Source organism: Phoca vitulina, unplaced genomic scaffold, assembly GCF_004348235.1.
Source record: "Phoca vitulina isolate PV1807 unplaced genomic scaffold, GSC_HSeal_1.0 scaffold21, whole genome shotgun sequence".
Taxonomy (NCBI): Eukaryota; Metazoa; Chordata; class Mammalia; order Carnivora; family Phocidae; genus Phoca; species Phoca vitulina.
In genome coordinates this window covers 25,393,520-25,412,100 of record NW_022589724.1, presented here as the reverse complement: position 1 = coordinate 25,412,100, position 18,581 = coordinate 25,393,520, and the positions used below count along the sequence as shown (strand labels likewise).

Here is an 18,581-nt window from a genome sequence, read left to right as displayed (position 1 = left end):
GGTAGCTCATCTGTCCCACGATGACTGAACTGCCATTTGGGGACTTTCCTCTTCACCCCACCCAGTCTGAGACCCCTGCATCCCCTGCTTGCTGGCAAGGGTACCCACTGAGTGAAACTCGAGAAAATGTCAAAAAGTTCCCAAACGGAGCAGCTCCACCTACGTGCTAAGTATTTCCTGGGAGCATCCTCGCTGTAGAGCTGAGGCTCCTGCGGCCCAGAGGTTGAGAGACAGGCCCAAGGTCACTGAGAGCCAGCTGTCCTGACCCCAGGCTCCTCCTAGCACTACTGGCAGTGTGGGGAAGCCAGACTGTGATCTTTCGATGGAGAGGCACACTAAGAACTTCGGAGACCTGGACACATCCCAGAGTCCACCTCTCCTGCAGTGACTCTGAAGAGCCACACCGAGCATCCCTGGGCCACCTCTCTCATCCTGGCACATGACTCAGGCCTCCTCAGATCCCTGGACCCCTCTCGAGGGCCCGCGGTGGTCCTCTTCACTAGTGTCTCTGGGCTGCTGCTTAACCATTGCCTCTACCGGAAGCTACCCCTGACCCCGCAGTCTGACTCGGGTCACTGCACTGGACAGTCCCACTGAGTGCTGCACAACTTCAAGTCCCTCTGTGAACAAATCATCGATTTGTTCTGCCTCCCAGCCCGACCGTGAGCTGCGACTAGCTCCCCTGTATCCCTCGCCTCCCTGGGAAGGAAGGAGAAATAGCTCTGCTTCTGAGAGGGTCGTCACACGGGCCTCTCCCATCCCCAAGGATCCCTCTGCATCCTTGTCTTTGCACCACCTGTTTCCAGCCTGTCTCTCGCGGGAGAGCGGCCCTTCCTCACACACGGCTAATGTCAGACTAGAGAAGACGAATGGCCCAGGGTTTCGTGACGAACTCTGTGACATGCTTTCATATGTTACCTCTTAAAAACCAATCAGTAAACATTTCTGATTATATCTTTTTAAAAAAATGTTAATTTTTTTCTGGGTATAAAAGAAACATGTACCCATTGTGGCAGATGTGGAAAATAGAGAAAAAAAGTGAAGGAAAGAAATTTATTCAGTGGCCCTAGAACTCAGAGAGAACCGAGATGAGTGACACTGCATATTTTTGTACATACATATGTGTTCACCTCTATCATCCATTTTGTTCCTATTTTTAAAAACTTCATTTAAAATTAACTTAGGCTAATATTTTTATTCTCTTTAGTGCCAAATCAGGCATAAAAAGAAGCACCTGTTAGCTCTTGCTGATTGGCCTAAGATATTCCCTTCCCTCTTGAATTTCTGAGAAGCCTGAGGTTTGCTCGAGGCTAGCCTAGGGCAGTGTCCACAGTCCCTACTTTCTAGTTAATTAAGTACATGTTGAAAATGCCTTTTAAGGGCCACCTGCCTTCTCTCCTTGGGAAAGCACAGTGTGATCGGGGTCCTCCTGGAAACCTTTGTCCTCAACCCAGGATACTGAGGCGAGAAAGGTGCAGGTTGGGACATGAGGTAGGGTCTTAAGAGAGGAGGGGGCCCACCCTCACCCCCAGCCCCAGTGACTCTGGCCTCCGGGTGTTGAGGGCACTGACCCAGGACCACCATTCTGTCCTCATTCTGGGCCCTGAAGATAGGGGAGGGTCTTTAGAGCAGCAGAACCAACTCTTCCTTGATCTGGCCACCTCACGGCTAGTCTGTTTCCACCCCCCCCCCCCCCCCCCCCCCCCCCCAGGCCCTGTGGCCTTGCTGAGGCTGAGAGGGATGAAGGGACAGCAGGATGAGAGCTGCAGCAGGAAGCCCCCTTTGGCCCCTGAGCCCCCTGAACCCTCGATGCACAGTCCTAGCAAGAACAGGGTCAGTGGGGCTATCATCCCTCCGCCTGGCCCGCTTTCAGAGAGAGCAGTGCAAAGGGTCCCCAGGACTCTTGTGGGCTCTATCGTGGGCGCTCGTTAAGGCTGGCCACTCGAGGAAAGCACTGGGTATAGCCTGAGCTTGGCTGCCCACTCAAGGACTGCCTTCGGGCTGCCAGGCTGAAATGTCTGTGTGTGAGACCTCAGGGAAGGCAAACTTGCAAGACAAGGCCAATGACCCCGTGCTCCGTCGGACAACAGGAACCCTCCTGCCTGCCTGGTCATAGTGGCAAAAGGGTGATTGAGATGTGCCTGAAGACCAACGGAGGGGTGTGTGTTGGTGGCAGGGGTCACTGGCCTGGGACCTCCCTGTCCTTCATGCTGGCATTTGGCTCCATTTCTCTTCCTGGCCTGGGTCAAGCTTGTCAGCAGGGCCGGGGGCCTGGTGGACGAGGCAATTGAAGGTTGTGGCCCCTAAGCTTCAGGGCTGTGGGGCAAGGTGCTGCCCCTGCCCTGGCCTGGCCTCTGGGGACTGGAGAAGCCAGGACCTCTTCCTCTCTCACACCTCATTCCTCTGGGGGTGTTGGGGGACAGCCCTCTCCTGCACCATTGGCTGTGGGTCTGAGGTCACTGTCCGCCCACGCAAGTGTAAAGGTGTAGGGAAGGCTGTGTTCTTACAGCATCGGTCAAGACCAGCTGGTAGGGTCTCTGAGAAGGGAGGCTCTGCTTTGCTGAAATGTGTTCTGGAGGCTCTTTCAGGGCAGACACTGGCCTCTGGGCCCAGGCAGGGTGGCCCTGGCTTCCAGGGAGAGGGGATCTGCTCCCCTTTGTAGAGCAGGAGCAAAGTGGCCTGGGCGTGAAGGGAGGCCCCAGTGGGGCTGAGCACTGTGTGGGTGAAGGTGAGGCAGGGAGGCCCAGGTGGCACAGTGAACTGTGGTCCCCGAGTTGCATGGGAAAGAGTGGCATTTAACAAAGGTTTTCAAAGACCGTGAGGCAAACCCTCCCCTCCAGCTCTCCCATGGGCTCTTCATGAAAGTCTCAGATGCTCACAAGCATTTGAGGGAATGGATTCTTTCTGGTGGACATGGAAAGAGGCTAGGGCAAGATGGAAATGCAGACTGGAGGCCAGGCCATGGGAGCTGGAGGCCAGGGGCAGCGTGGGTCCCGGAGTGGACTGGAGGGCTCATCCTAGCCCCATGGGCATCTTCCAAAGCAGGTGGTCTCCTGCTCCCCTCATTGGGCTATGATCCCAGAGCTAGGTCCCCAGAGAATGAGAAACAGGATGTTCTCCCTGCAGGCTGCTGGAGGCAGGGCTGGGCATCTGCATGGGTGAGCCAGCTGGGAGACCAGCTCTTGCAGGAGGTCCCACCCAAAAAGCACCTACTACAGACGCTCCAATGAACAGTAAATTGAATGCCAAATTCTAAGTGGAAGAGAGAAAAGAGAAATGCTGTATCTTACAGGGTTCGCTATTGAGTAAGCACAGCATCCTCTATGGGGGCAGGAACCCCCTCACTGTCTTGTGGCTCTGGTCTGGGTCATGGGTGCTCATCAGGAGCCATATTTGCTGCCCTCAGTGATTAGCATGGTGTCTGGCAGGACACAGTGGCTTAATAAACAGCCACTGATTGAATGAATGAGGGAATGAGGGAATGAATGAGCCAGTGGGTAAGTTCAGGTCTGGAGCCAGGCACCATGCCTGCAAAAGTTTCCCATTCAGTGTCCCCTCACTGGCCTGTGGCCAGGGGACATTGGCTTGCCTGTAAGCCCCCTTTGTCAGGGTCTCCTGACTGATGCTGACACAAGTCAGACTTTTGCTCATCAGATCTGGAGTCTACCCTAGAGCCTGTCTGGTTCTCATCCTCACTGCTGGGCTGGCCCCAGGGCGTAGGCAAGAACAGAGCTAATATCCCTCCAGGGGTCCCGCAGCAGGGACAGAGGGAGCAGGTTCCAAGGGCTCATGGCATTGTTCCTCCCCCTTTCCAGCCCTCCATCTAGGCTTTCACAAAGATGGACAGACTGACCAACTGATGTGGGGCCAGTCCCCGTAGCTGTCACAGTGGCCCTCTGGACAGGGCCAGGAGCACAAAGAGGTGGGCTCAGCAGTCAGGAGGATGTGGATTTGGGTCAGCTCTGCCCTCCCCGAGGAGTATGAAGCAGGACAAGTCACTTCACCTCTCTGAGCCTTGCTGTCCATAGGTGTAAAACGGGACACTCCGAGTAGTCACTGTGTAGCAGTGCTTGAGGATTCAGTGAGGCCAGGACAGTGCCTGGCACACAGGGAATGCTCAACAAAGGGCACTTATGACTTCTCACTTATGTCCCTCTGCCCTGTGAGGACTTGCTGGGTGGGTTCATCTCCTCTCTGGCCATTTTATGATTATGGAGACTGATGAGACAGGAGGCTTTGGCACCAGAGAAGTGAGGAGTGTGGACAGAGAGAGAGAGAGAGCGTGTGTGTGTGAGCATGAGCGCACATGTGTGAGGTGAGTATATGTGGGAGTTGTGTGTGAATGTACGCGTGTGTAGGCATACCCACATCTGTGTGAGTACACGAGTGCACGTACACATGAATGTGTACACACACACACGGCATTTCTTGGGAAACGTGTGCACATGCACATGGCAGACTGTGTATAAGTCTGTGTGTGTGTAGAGTGTACATAACTGTGTGAGTGTGTGCGCACGGGGCCCCTGCACGCTGCTGGAGGGGCTACTCCGAAGGATGGTGCAAATCCGCCTTTCTGCAGCATTCCGTGTCCGTGGATTTCTCCCTGCCTCCCCGCAGACCTCGAGTCGCCATGATGCCCCTTCACCTTTGGGGGCACCATAGCTATGGGAGCTCCCCGTTCAGAGTCTGTCTTCCCAGAGCCCATCTGGTGCCTGGCACAAAGAAAGCCTCAGCTCGTGGAGTAGATGCAGTGGGTGGATTCCTGAGCAGGAGGCCCCATTCCGGGGGCAGAAGGGCTCACCACAGGGAGCCAAACCCTGGGCTGGGATCCACTTCACTGTCACAGTGCCCAGCAAGGTGGATGGGTGTCAGCCCAATGCCCGAGGCCATGTGGGTGTAACACTCTCAGACCCCACCAGGCGGAGCCACGTGCCCATCTCCACACCAGGCCCATCTCAGGCTTCTGGTTTTGAGAACCCACATTTCAGACCAAATCTGCTCCAAGGTCTCCTCGGCAGCTTGGCCTGAGGATGAGGTGCTGGCCTCAGGCTCCTGGGCTAGCTCTGGGCGGGATGATGAGTGGGGCTGCTCAGAGCATGGGGCTGGGACCCCCGCCCCATGCCCATCCTGCTCGCTCTTCCACCCCCCACTCCGAGTGGGCCCTGCCCCTGGGCCGAGCTGACCTGAGGAGCCACAGCCTCCCCAGGCTGGGCCAGTGCGGGGCGGTGGGGGTGGGGGTGGGGGCTGGTCCCTGCCCGGAGCCCTGAGCGCCGCCCTGGGAGGGAGACTGAGCTGAGGCCACACTCACCTTTCCAGCCCTGAAGACATCTCTTCACTAAACTCTGAGCTCTCACTACTGCCTGGAAAAGGAACACAGATCAATGAGCGTGGCAGCCTCGCAGAAGAGGGGCCAACCCCAGAGGAGTCTGTTCTCCTGGGTCAGCAGGCCCAGGCCCGAGCTCTGCAGAAATGCCAGAGAGACAGCTTTCTGACCCTGCGGGCATCCGTGTGACTCGGGGTGTTACTGCTATTTCTGATTGGCTCTCCTGGGAGGTTCAAAAGAACTGTCCCCTCCTACTGTTCTCAGGTAGGTCCTCCACTCCCTTCCCCCTGCTCTCCTCCCACCCCCCCACCCCCCGAAGGCTGCAGCTGCCTGCACACTGGCCCACCAGACTCTGCACCCTTGGCCTCTGTCTTGGCCTGGCCTGGCCCTACCACTGCCTCCCTCCTGGCCCAAGTGAAACCTGTGCTAGAACAAGCCCCACCTAGTGAGGACAGGGGCCAAATGAGCACTTCTTCTCCCAAGGGCCAGGACTGTCACAGCAGCTGCCTGGCATGACACAGAAGCCTTGAGGAAGTGCCCTTCACCTCCCGGCCAGCATATACAAGAGAGCAGCTCCACCTCTCCTGGCTGCCTCTTTGCTCTCCAAGGCCCAGCTCTGGCCACAAGGACACCTGTCACTGCACGCTGCCGAGTTCTCTGTGCGCTCCCTCAGACCTTGGAGGTGCCTCGCCTCGGCCTCTGCCGGGGCTGCTTGCTGGCACCAACTCTGGGCAGGGGGAGAGGGGGATGGAGGAGGTCTCAGGCCCCTCGGGAGTCACCGGGTGGCGAGGGCTCCGAACAGGGCACATGCACACAGGGCTTTCAGCTCCATACAGAAAAACGTCTGAGTTTCCCAAGAAGAAGAGCCGAGAACCAAACTGCCTGGTGATCCCCCGTCTGGATACTGGACAGCATTGTGCCTGACTCAGAAAACTAAGTCAAGGCCTGGGCTCAGGCGCAGCTCAGAAAGTTTCCTGGATGTGAAACAACTGTCCTGCTGCCCAGCTGGAGGCTCTGGGGCTGCCGTTTCCCAGACTGGTTCCTCAGAACCTCCTCCCCATCCCTACCCCATTCCAGGACACTCCAAGGAAAAGGGTTCCATGACCAGACAGGGGGAACCTGCAGACTCTACTGCCTTTTTGGAGATCCAGAACGCCCACTGGCATATTCAAGTCTCTGGGAACAGACCCGCTTACCTTTCCCCAACATACCGACCCCGGAATTCTTCTCCCCAACATACTGACACCTATGAACCACGGGCTGCACTGTCCTGAGCGGTCGTAAACCCCTGACTGGGTCCAATGAGGATGACTTCCTCCCAGGCCAGAAGGCAGACACACACCTTGCTTGTCCCAGCCTTTCTGGGGGTGGGAGACAGCTGCCCCCTGCTCCGCCCCAGTGATACTGCCTCAGAGACCGGCCTCATTTTGCAGGGACCACCCTTCCCCTTCCTCCCGCTTCCTCCCAGGGCTCATGGGCCCCCCACCCTGCAGACCTCACCAGATCAAACCCCCGGCCTGGCAACTGCCTAAGCCGCCACCAGCCCTGGGAGGGCTCCCTGTTAAGGGAAGCAGACAGACACACGGACACACAGACTACGGAAGCACAGGCACACTGAACGGGCACAGCCAGTGGACAGTGTCCTTGTGTGATGGTAGTAATGACAGGTGACCTGGGCACTGCAGGGGGACAGGCCTGTGACCAGAGCACAAGAGTGAACTTGGCTCTGACTCAACCTCTCTCCATCCTGGCCTCAGCGATTCTGTTTCTCTTCCTTCCACGGACATAAGTACCATTTCTGGCTGAAGCTCAGACGTGCAATTTTATCCCTGAAGATCAGTTTTTCATCCTCCCTAACTCTGGCTTCTCAGTGTGAAGACAAGTACACAAGAGGGACCCGGTGGCCCGCCCAGCTGCCGTCCCCAGGCAGCTCCCCCTACGTGGCTCTGCACACTGGGGCAGCAACCAGGCTTTGGCAGCGGCCAACCAATGACAGCGGGTCTCAGGTGTGCGTCCGGCGGCTCCTTCCCCCTGCCTGCCGCGCTCGGGGCACCTGGGGAAGCCCTGGAGACCAGGAAGCAGAGGCCCCCCCTGGCTCTGGCGACCCCTGGAGGGAGCCCTTCCTGTGGGGCGTGGGGGGCCACCGGGCGCTGCACAGTGACAGAGACAGACACGGAGCACACACCGGACTGTGGCCCGCCCGCTGTCGTGTGCAGGCCGGAGACGCTTACCTAGGGAGAGTCCATTGGTGACGGCAGAGGAGGAGGTGAGGGCGAGGCCCCTGCGGGGGCTGCGGGACTCTAGGACACTGTCGTCCAGCAGGTGCCTCGCTTTCTCCGATGGGAATGTCGCACTTTTACTCTCAACTACACTCAACTGACACATCATACTGGAAAATGGAAAGGAAGAAAGAAGGCAAAGCTCCTTATCTGTGGAGTAACAGCAAGTACACCTGCCCTGGGGTCCTGAGCAGATGGTGCTGCTGAAGGAAAAAGACTTCCACCCAGAACCGTGGTACAAGTCTGGGCTCTGCCCTATCTCATGGCGTGACCTTGGGCAAGTCGCATCCTTTCTCTGAGCCTCAGTTTCTCCATCTGTCAAATAGGGACTAACGATACTTGCCCTGCATCTCTCAGGATGATGACAAGGCTCACGTGAGCGGACAGTGCTTGTGAACGATGGAGCCACACAAGGGAAGGGGCAGCACGCCTGGTTCTGGAGTCACACATCTGGTCCAAATCCTTATTCCAACCTTACTCACCATTGCAAAGTACTTCACCCGATTGAACCTGACAGGACTCCTTCTTACAATGTATTGAATACAGCACCTACCTCGGAGGCCTGCAGGAGCTCAGTGACATAACGCTTGACAGGCACGTGGCAGAGTATCTAACCCAGAGCAAGCCCTAAACACTCAGAGAGCAACCCTTTTCCCCTCCAGCCTGTAAGTGACTCCAGGGCCAGCTTGAGCTGGCTGAGGCTTGTGTCTTAGTGGTGGAAGGAAGGAAGGGAGAGAGGGAGAGAGGGTAGGAGGGTAGAGAAGAACAGGGGGAGGAGGGATCCAACTGTTCAAGAGTCTGCGCCCAACACCCCGGGGACACAGGCATGGCTGGCCCGGCCATGATGCGGTCCACACATGCCCCCCAGCTGTCAGTCCCATAAGGCCGGGTGAACCAGCGGCAGATTCACTGTTCTGCAGGCTTTCCGAAACAACTGGCAAGCAGAGACTCAGAGCCCCAGCACTGGCAGGTGCCTTGAGACACTTGGTGATGTCCTGGATGACAGTCATGGGGTCCAATGGACTCTGGAGTTGTCCATAAGAGAGGCACTAACCGAGCTTGGGTAAACTTTCTGGAACCCCACCACTGCTTGCCTGCACTTCCCCGCATGCTTCCTCCACTGGCTCCTGAACCAGTGACACCTGTCACCAGCACACCTGCCACAGCCGCCCTCCCTCCAACTCCTCCTGAGCCTGTGCCAGCCTGAGGAGGGACACCGAGAGCACTTATCGGAGGGATAAGGGAGCCCCCCCAGCGGACAAGCATCCCCAACGGCCCTAGAGCCCATGCCCCACACTCAGCCCAGTCTGGAGCCCACGGTGGGGGGGGGGTGCTGCTCAGTCACCCACTTGTTTCCCAGGCTGTGGCTCTTCCTGTGTCTCGGGACAGGGGGCGTGGGGAGGCTGCCAGCAACAGATGCATCAGGACAGGTGGGCCGCCGGCTGAACCTCGCAGAACTGGAGCCAGCGGAGGGGCCTGTGAACAGAGCAGAGACAGAGAGAGCAATGGTGGGGGCTGGGCTGGGGAGGCTCAGAGGAGGGGGCCCCAGGTGGGGTAAGGCACCAGGCCCAGCTGTTGTAAGCAGGGCAAGGTTCACAGAAGCCTCGTGGCTTTCTACTCATGAGACACTGACCCCTCACTGGCAGGATAACTAGCCTCTGAACTGTCAAAATGGCCGGCGTCCTGCTGTGCACGGCGCCCGACCAGGCAGTGCCATTGGCTAATACGGCGAACGTGCGGATGGAGGTGGGGGTGCAGGCGGGGGCGGGCGTGGGGATTGGCAGCCTAGCCTGGTTTCCCTGTAGTAACACTTATCCAGGGCCACCCAGCTGGGTGACAGCATCGAGACGTAACAGTGTGTCTCCTGAGTCCAAGTCCAGTGTCCGGGCCCTGTGCCCCTCTAGCCACTTTCTGTTCTCTGCTCACTCACCCAAAGGGGCTGGAGGGCTTCTCAGGGGGAGGCAGTGGATTTACTGAGGTAGGGCATGGCTAGGGAGGCAGGGGCTGAGACGCCAGGCCTATCAGTTACTGCCTGGTGACCTTGGACAGGTTACTTAACTTGATCCCTGAGCCTCGGGTTCCTCAACTGAAAAGTGGGAATAACTCAGCTGACCTTGCAGGTGGTTGGAGGTTATGAGGTCATGTACATGGAGTTCCACAGACAGCGCTCCTACTTGTGTGATTCTGATAATTATTACCGTGTCCTCCTCAGCCCTAGTCATGGGGTCAACGGGAGGTCATGAGAGCGGGGAGGGGGGGCTGGGGCCACAAACCGCACTGGGTGCCAAATGCAGAGATGGAAGCAGAATCCTTTGTGTGGCATGGTCCCGACCACTATTGCACCCTTTTATTTCTGTAGCTTGGGAAGGGAGGTCTTGAAAGGAGGGGACCCTGGCTGCTAGTCTAGCCTTAGCTACTGGGACAGATGCTGGAAGTAAGAGCTTGTGCTTCCACACAGGAGCTTGGCCGCTCCCAACAACACACAGCAAGTCAATGGGCTGCTGCCTAGCCACGTGGGGGAACTTTCCTGGAGGGCCCGTGAGGTCCACCCAGGGCTTCAGATCCTCCACCAGAAGATGCTATAGATCCACAAGGGACCTCAGGGTTCCCTGTCCTCCAGCATGCCTGGCTCATCTGGTTTTCATGTCCTAAATAATGAGCCCTGTGCCCAGCCTGTAGCTGCAGAAAGTCTAGCTCCCTTCTGGCACTCTGGAAGGTTCAGGAGGAAGGGGAACGCACATGGTCCGGGGCGCGGACTTCCCGCTCCCCACTGTTGGCTCGCCTCTGCCTCCCGTCCACATCCGGCAGTGCGCACACCCCACCGCCAATCCCTCTGTCCTTAAGCCCCTTCTCCACTTCCATGAGGAAACCGTGGCTGCCGGGTCCAGCCTTGCGACTGCTACCTGTGGACCCATCCACACGCGCCTCCCTGCTGGGTCCGGGGCTTGGGACTTGTCTCCTCCTCAGCTCTACCTGCTCCCTCTGAGAAGTCACGCCTTCACCTTCCCTTCTCTCCCTGGCCCCTTCCCCAGCCTATAAACACACCCTTGTCTCCCCTTCTCTGTGAAGTGAGGTCCCTTGGCCCCGTCTTCCTCCTGGCCAGTCGCAGCCCCTCAGAGGGCTGTGTTCCTCTTAGCTCTGCTTCCGCCTCCACACCCATCCCTTGAGTCACTGAAATCTGGCTTCCATACCCAGTGACATTTCCACTGACCTCTTTTTTGTGAAACTAAGGAACACCCGCTGTCCCTCTCACCAGAGTCTGTGGCATCTGGTGCTGGTGACCAGTCCTTCTCGAAATGCTGTATGTCCTGGGTGTCCATGATGTCTCGCTCTCCTGCCTCTCCCTGTGCCTCTCTATTACTGTTACTCTGTCTCATCCACAAGCTCCTTATCCTCCAACAAGCTCCCACACTGGTGTTTTCTACACAGGCTTCCCTCTTTGGCTCCTGATTTTGGTTTGCTTTTAACTCACCAGATATGCTGAGGACTCTGAAATGTATACTTCTCTGAACGTGAAACCAATATATCCAGGACATTTCCATCCGAACTTCTGTAAGGTACCCTAAGTTCAGCTCAGTGAAGGCTGAACCTGGAACCTCCTCCTGTATTTCCAACTCTGGACACTCAGCCACCTGGCCTGGAAGGTGGGGTTGTCTCGGCTTCTCCTGGACTGTGACTTGCCTCTTCTCTTCTTACCTCCTCTTAGCTTGCCATACACAATTGCCAAGGCCCCCAGATTCTGTACATTCCCTTGTACCCATTGCTCATGGCACTGCCTGGTCTGAGTCCCCATACTTGATCTTCTACCTCCAGTCTGAGCCTCTGAAATCCAACCCCCACACGGCTTCGCAAGTGTCTGAAAAAATGAGAAGGTGGGGACGCCATTTTCTTGCTTGAAACTGCGAACGGCACAGTGTTCATACACTGCCTGACCTGACTATTTGAGCTGATCTTAAAATCCTAACGGAAGAATAAAGGGACAAAGTAGCCAAAACATTTCTTAAGAATAGTAGAGGCCTCGCCCTACCAGATATCAGAACCAAACACCAAACAATAGTGATTCACAGTCTGGTCTTGGGGCAGGGATAAAGAAACAGTTCAGTAAATCAGAAGGGAGAGCTCAGATCTGCTTCACTGTGGTGGTGGAATTACACATCAGTGGGGAAGGGAGGGTCTTTTCAGTATATGGCGCTAGAACCATTGGGCTCCATGTGGAGAAAGATGAAATTAGAGTCTCCCCACCATATATTACACAAGTGGATTCACATCATGAATGTGAAAAGCAAAAATGCGAAACTACTGGGAAAAAAATAAGGCAATCTTTATGATCTTCGGGGAAGAAATGAAAAGCATAAACCCTAAAGGACAAAAAAAAATACAGGGGCGCCTGGCTGGCTCAGTCAGTTCAGCGTCTGCCTTTAGCTCAGGTCATGATCTCAGAGACCTTGGATCAACCCCACATTGGGCTCCCTGCTCAGCAGGGAGTCTGCTTCTCCCGCTCCCTCTCCCTCTCCCTCTCCCCCTCCCTCTGCTGGTGCTCTCTCTCTTTCAAATAAATAAATAAATAAATAAATAAATAAATAAATAAATAAAATCTTTAAAAAAATTGAATACATTTGATTGCATTAAAATGAAACATTTCTGCACCAAAACAAACAAATAAAAGACAGCAAAAACAATGTTAAAAGGCAAGTTGTAGCCCGGGAGAAGAGATCTGTCACCATATCATCGGCAAAGCGTTTGTGTTGAGATATTATCAAGAATTTCAAATATCAGTAAAGTGAGACAAACCATACAGAGAAAATGGGTAAAGGACTCAAATGGGAAATTCACAAGAGAGGAACCCCACATGACCAATCACTACAGGGAAATGTGCTTAATCTCACTGGGGATAATGGGAATGCAAATTATACTTTAGTAAAAGTGAGAAAAAACACTCTTACCTTATTAGATTGTAAAAAATTAATCGGCCTGACAATATCAAGTATTGGCTAGGGTGGGAAAGGATGGGAATGCTGGCTCAGGGCTCAGGGGAGTGTGCAATATTTGGAAAACAAGTAGCAATGGCGAGTAAAGGTGAAGATACCATGCCCCTGCGGGCAGGCGATTCCAATTCTAGGAATCCACCCTCAGGAAACTCCTACAGACATGCACAAGGAGACACGTGTACAAGGATGTTCAGTGTAGCACTGTGTATAACAGCTAAAAAGTGGAAACAATCTACATGGCCCTCAGGAGGGAAATGGATGAATGAGCTGTGGTCTATTTATCCAACAAATCCTACAGAGCAAAAAAACAGTGAAGAAACTGGATTTATAGGTATCAATACAAATTAAATCCTAGAAGCATATGCTGAGTGGAAAGTGTAAGGTGCAAAAGGATGTTTATTTTGAGGCATGATGCCATTTTTGTAAACATTTTAAAACATGCAAAACAAGAGTATATATGTTTGTACATGAGTAGATATGCAGTAAAACATAAAAACCTGCACAGGAATAACATAAAGCGGTCCCAGGAGAGTAGATATCTCTACAGGGAAGAAAGGAAGGATGGGGTAAGAGGGACTTTTGCTCTAGTTAACGTTATTTTACTTAAAAAAATATAAAACAAATATGACAAAATGTTAGTTTGTGTTAAATATGGATGGTGGGTACAATGGGTAGTCTCTACGTGTTCAATATTTCATTATTTAAAATGAGAATACTTTAAAAACACGTGGAGGCCTACTGTGTGCCAGGGGCTGTGCTGGAATCTTCTGTCTGCCCTCCAGATTTGTCCTGCACCCTTTTCCACCCTGTGCTATGAACTGGGAGCTGCGCTATGGGGCCTAGGTCAGTGGGCTCCCTGCCCTCTGGCTCCTTGTTGGGTCAGGTCTATGGGAGCCCTAGCCAGAAACTGGGGAGGAAGGACAGAGTCTGTGGTTCCATATCCTCCAGACTTTCCTTCGGGGTCACCCCTGAGAGGCAGCAGGCTCCCCAAGTCCTCTCTGCTCTGGCTTTTGTAACCCCTGCCTCCCTGCACTCCTGTTCCAGCCCTGGGGTGCTGTGCTGTCCTTGGGGGTCCGTATACCCTGCCCGCGTCTTTATAAAGAGCCCCTCTCTGGAACTCTCCTGCGACCCCCCACTGGGCTGTGCCACCTGTGTTGTGCTGCGGCCCTTCAGCGCCTTCACACTTAACCCACACAACACCCCTCTGAGATCCAAGTTATTAGCCTTAATTCACAAAAGGGGAGGCAGCAGCTCAAGAGCTTAAGCTTCAAGGTCAGGAGCTGGTTGGCAATGTCATCTAGGCATTGTGAATCCATGGAGTAGACACCTGGGACCACCCACCCAACACCTCCTCCAGGAATCCCCCTTCCCACCCCCGATGGGCTCACAGGGGAGCCAATGCCAGACCAATGTGGCCTTGCTCCTGGCCCCGGATAGGGACGGACACCTTCCCCAGGATTTTCAGATTTGAGCCTAGAACATGTACTTCAGCTTAGTGTCTGTGTGCATCTTCCCAGGAAGGCATCCCACACCGTCATCAGCTCTACTTGTTAACCAGGGGATGTAGCAGAGGCATCGGGAGAGTGTGTGAGAAATGGAGTTTCTCGGACCCATCCTGGAGGTTCTGATTTCATTGGCCTCAAGTGGGTCTGGTCATTGCTCTCCAGGTGATTCTCACACGCACCCCAGTGAAGACATTCTGCTCAAAAGTTGGAACAAAAGCAAGCTCCGTCCTGGAGGAAACGTCTCGTGTGGTTGCTCCAGAGAGGAAAGGGAAGAATGGAAGCCATCCTGCTTTGTTTTTGTTTTGCACATATTGCTCAATAAATGAATCCATGCAGAGGATGGAATTTGCCTTGTTTATCAGTGGCATGGACGCGGGATTACACTGTCTGACTCACCCTGGCTCCCACCATGGGTTCAGAAAGTATTTTGTAAAGGTCAGCTTGCATTGCTCCGCCCTCTGTGGTTTGAACTGGAACTCGACTCCCTGTGTTGTCGTAGTAATAATAATGGTGATTATTATGGCTGAGTGTTCACCGGGGACTGGGGCCCGCGCTGCGGGGGCATGCTGCCCTCCATGTGGGGGGTTCTCCTAGCAGCCCTGGTTCATAGGTGGGAAAGCCAGGGCTTACGCAGCTGCCACGTGCCGGACTTCAACCCAAGGGTACACCGCTATCCCGGTGGTGGCGGGGCAGGGGGGCGTCTGGCAGTTCAAAGGTCGGGCATTAGTGAAAACCCGAGGCAGAAGAGACAGTGTCACACGTGAGGTGATCTGACAGAAGCAGGTGGTACTTCGTCCAGGAACCGTGTGTTGCATAAGGTCCAACTGCTACTCTTGCAGGTGAAGGTGGAGAGGACAAACATCTATTATGCACCAGCTGCATGCCAGGCTTGTCCCAACACTTGAACATCCTATTTCACTGACTCGCAGGCAGTTGGTAATTTTACAGTCGCCATTTTAAAGGGACATTCGAGGCACATCAGGTCACGCGCTGGAGGGGCGCTGGCTTCGTTCCCTCAGCTGGCCGTGCATGCTGTGCTGTGCCTAGAGAGCTGGACTCTCCAAGCTCTCTGATAACCTCCACGGCTGTCCCGCTCACTCCTGCTCACTCCATTTCTCACCTGTCTCCAGGTGCTTCCCGAATCCCGGCGCTGATCCGCATGTTCCGGCTCTCCTACGCCTCTGGATGCGCCCTTGGTTTCTTCCGCTCGGCTCCTGATTCTCCCTCCAGGACAAGGCCCAGATCCGCCTCCCTCTTCTTGCTGCTTTGCACGCTCGGCTCCTGATTCTTCCTCCAGGACAAGGCCCAGATCCGCCTCCCTCTTCTTGCTGCTTTGCACGGCCTTGGGAGGCCTGCCTGGCCTCAGATGGCCCTCAGCCCAGCTGAGCGGAAGGGTGGGAGGCCCAAGGAGAGGAGGCTGTGATCTGCCTGGGTCCATTGTCCAAGCTGATGCTGCTGTGGGTGTCCCGGGTCTCGGCCACTCCCACCCCCTGCATTGTTGACCAATAGCCTGGTCTGACGCTGAAGCAGAAGAATTTCCATTCAGTTGGGACTTCGGGACCGGGGTAGCTTCTCTGCCAGTAAGTGACGCTCTCTGCTACTGAAAGGCCTCATGTTCCTGCCCCACTAAGCCTGGGGTGGCCACCACGTCACATCACCAGGGACACGTGTCTTCTGGGGCCATTTCTCAGCTGGGAGCTGGCAAGTTTGTTTCTCCATGTCCCCTGGGGCAGGGGCAGGGGCAGTGATAATGAGCCGGGGTTCTGGCCTTGCTTTGCAGAGTGTGGTCCCCGCTGCCCGGCCCGATATGGCACGAACAGCTGGAAAAACTGACCATGTGGCTTGACTATCTCAGAGGATTGCTCTATTTTTCCTCAGCATAATTTTTCCATGAATAATCTTTAAAGCTCTTTAAGTGGCTGTTTCTTTAGCAGTTTTATTGGAACATATGAGAACTGACAGTCTCTGTGGGGAACGAGATATCATGTTGAAAAAAAAATCTGGTTTTCATTACATTTCTCTCAAGAAACCAACAGGCTGCCCAACAGACCACTCATTGATTGGAAGAGAAAAGAGCACAGGGCCTTCGAATAATAGCTTTGCAGTGGGTGGGAGTCAGGATGATGAATGGTCCTAAGAACTCAGGGTCCAGAGGCAGACAGATCTGGGGGCTCTGGTGTTATCTACCACTTGCAGGCTGAGTGACCTTGGGAAAGTCACCTGGCACCTCTGAGCCTCACTCTACATCTGCAAAACAGGAACAGTGGCCTGACCCGGCAGCCTCCTTGTGAGGAGGAAATGATACAGCATCCCTCCCTCCTTCCTGAAGCAAATGTTTCCTGACCCTGAGCCAGCCCTGAGCCAGGTGCTGGTCAGCCACACTGGGTTAGAGAGCTGATGTTTTGCTTTCATGGGGTTTACAGTCAAGTGGGGGCCAAAGACAACTATGCAGATAATTACACCGGGGAGGGACCCATGCTTTGATAGGAGGAAAGAAATAATAGATATGATAATAGCAATAACTACACCAAAAGGACACATGCTTTGATTGGAAGAAATAACAGATATGATAAGAGCAATCATACTACACCAATAGTATGATTACCACGCCAATAATGATGGTGGTGATGGTTAACAGCTGATCTACTTTGCACATCTACAGGTGCCAGAACCCGTGCTAAGCCTTTACACAGGTGCAAGAACACTGCCTCCCAGGGATGATTGTTATCTCGACGCTACAGTGTGGGACCTGAGGTCAGAAGGGTTAAGGAGCTTGCCTGGGCAAGCACCTGGTGAGCAGCAGAGCCAGGAGCTGTGCATCTGAGAACACGGGAAGGTCAGAGAGGAGAGCAGCAGAGAGCTGGTGAGCAGCAGAGCCAGGAGCTGTGCATCTGAGAACACGGGAAGGTCAGAGAGGAGCTGGAGGGTCTGACATCCAGGCTGGCCCACGAGTTCCAGCCGATGCAGTGGCGTATGCAGAAGGAGCAGCAAGGGCAAAGACCTCAAGATGACAGACAACAGAAGCTACTAGAGAAAATGCAGCGAGCCAGCCTGGCAGAAGAGCTGAGGGCGGGCACTGTGCGTGTGGTGGGGGGGCAGCCAGAGCTGCAGGGTCATGTGAGGGGCCTGGAGTTTAATGAGGGGAAGGTGTAGAGATTTTTAGGAGGAGTGGTGACGTGCTCAGATTCGTTCCCTTAAAAGCTCACTCTAGCTAAAAAAGCATGTGGATGGGGCCAAAATGACAGGGCGCGAAGGAGAAATGAGGACGAGAGGTGTGTAGGAGGTGGACCAGCAGGGGTATGGTGGGAGGGGCACTCAGGGCAGCCTCGGTGGAGGCTGGTGCCATTCACTTAGGCTTGGGGGGCTGATGAGAAGTTCAGATTGGGACTGATGCCTGGAGGCCACTGGGTGCGGTGTTCCGGAGACAGATGGCACCGGGGACAGATGCATCCAGACAGGAGTGTGTGGAGCCCCAGGAGTGGGCAAAATTATCCAGAGTTGGAAACTCAGTGAGAAGAGGGAAGGCCTGGGACAGAACCAGCGTTTGTGGGATGAGAAAAAGACAGGCTAAAAAGGAACTTGTGTAGAACCAGGGTCAACAGAACAAATATTTGAGAAAAGTGTCATTTTAGATTCATGAATCCTTGGGCTTCACTTGTAATTCTAGTGGAAGGCGTCAGAAGCGATGCACTGTTTTCCTGGCCAGCAGCCCCGTCCTCAGCTGTCACTTCTTACCCCTCAGAGGCACCTTGTGCAGGCAGCTCCCATCTTTGGGGCTGGAACACACTCTCCTTCCCTTGGGTGCAGGTGTCTAGGGAGAGCAACCTGGAGGGGCTTAGCCTGCCACCTGAGTCGGCTGGCCCATGCCGGGAGCCAGCGTCCTCCTCTGCCCACCCATGTGGACCAGCAGACAAGCCTGAAACACCCCAGAAAAGACCTTCTGCTCAGCCAGATGTTTCTCTCAGGAGAAGGGAGAAATGGCACAAGAACTGTTGACCTGCCCCCTTCGCCAGGGGTTCAATTTGCGACGGGAGGGCTTCCACTGAGATGCAGGCCCAGTGCTGCCGGCACACATGTCCTGAGTTCTCAGAGAGGGCAGTGACCCCCATCCTTGGGGCCAGGCGCTCCAGTCCCTCGCTCTCCAGCGGCCTGCACTTGCCTTCACGGCGCCCATCCACTTGTAACTAAGGAGTGAGATGGGATTTCCTGTTGACCAGAGTCTCCCATCAGCACCAGCTCAGGGAGGCGGGGGCCGTCCGGGCCAGGCGTGGGGTTCTGGCTACAGAGGGGCGGGCTCTGCGGAGGAGGACGGGGAGCCTCGTTCCCACGGGTTTCCAGCAGCATCCCCGTCCCTGCCCTGGGTCTGCACTGTCCGACTGAAGCAGTCTGGCAGCCGGCAGCCGCTCACGGGCTACTTTCCAAGTCTTGCACACTGGAAGTTAATGGGAGGCAGCTGTGGCAGAGGGGACTCGGAGTCACAAGACTC

General features: G+C 54.9%; 1 protein-coding gene across 9 annotated transcripts in view; it reads right to left on the bottom strand.

The window, feature by feature from the left end:
• Positions 1–18,581, bottom strand: part of RALGPS1 (Ral GEF with PH domain and SH3 binding motif 1) — a 275,705-nt gene that overhangs the window by 20,370 nt on the left and 236,754 nt on the right. For 8 of the 9 annotated variants that reach the window (XM_032418858.1, XM_032418855.1, XM_032418857.1 and 5 more), the window contains 3 exons: positions 8,952–9,078; positions 7,555–7,712; positions 5,309–5,360 (listed from right to left, as the gene is read on the bottom strand). In XM_032418858.1, coding sequence (XP_032274749.1) covers positions 5,309–5,360; positions 7,555–7,712; positions 8,952–9,078 — 337 coding nt within the window. The remainder of the gene's footprint in view (positions 1–5,308; positions 5,361–7,554; positions 7,713–8,951; positions 9,079–18,581) is intronic. The other variant, XM_032418864.1, reaches the window with a different exon arrangement.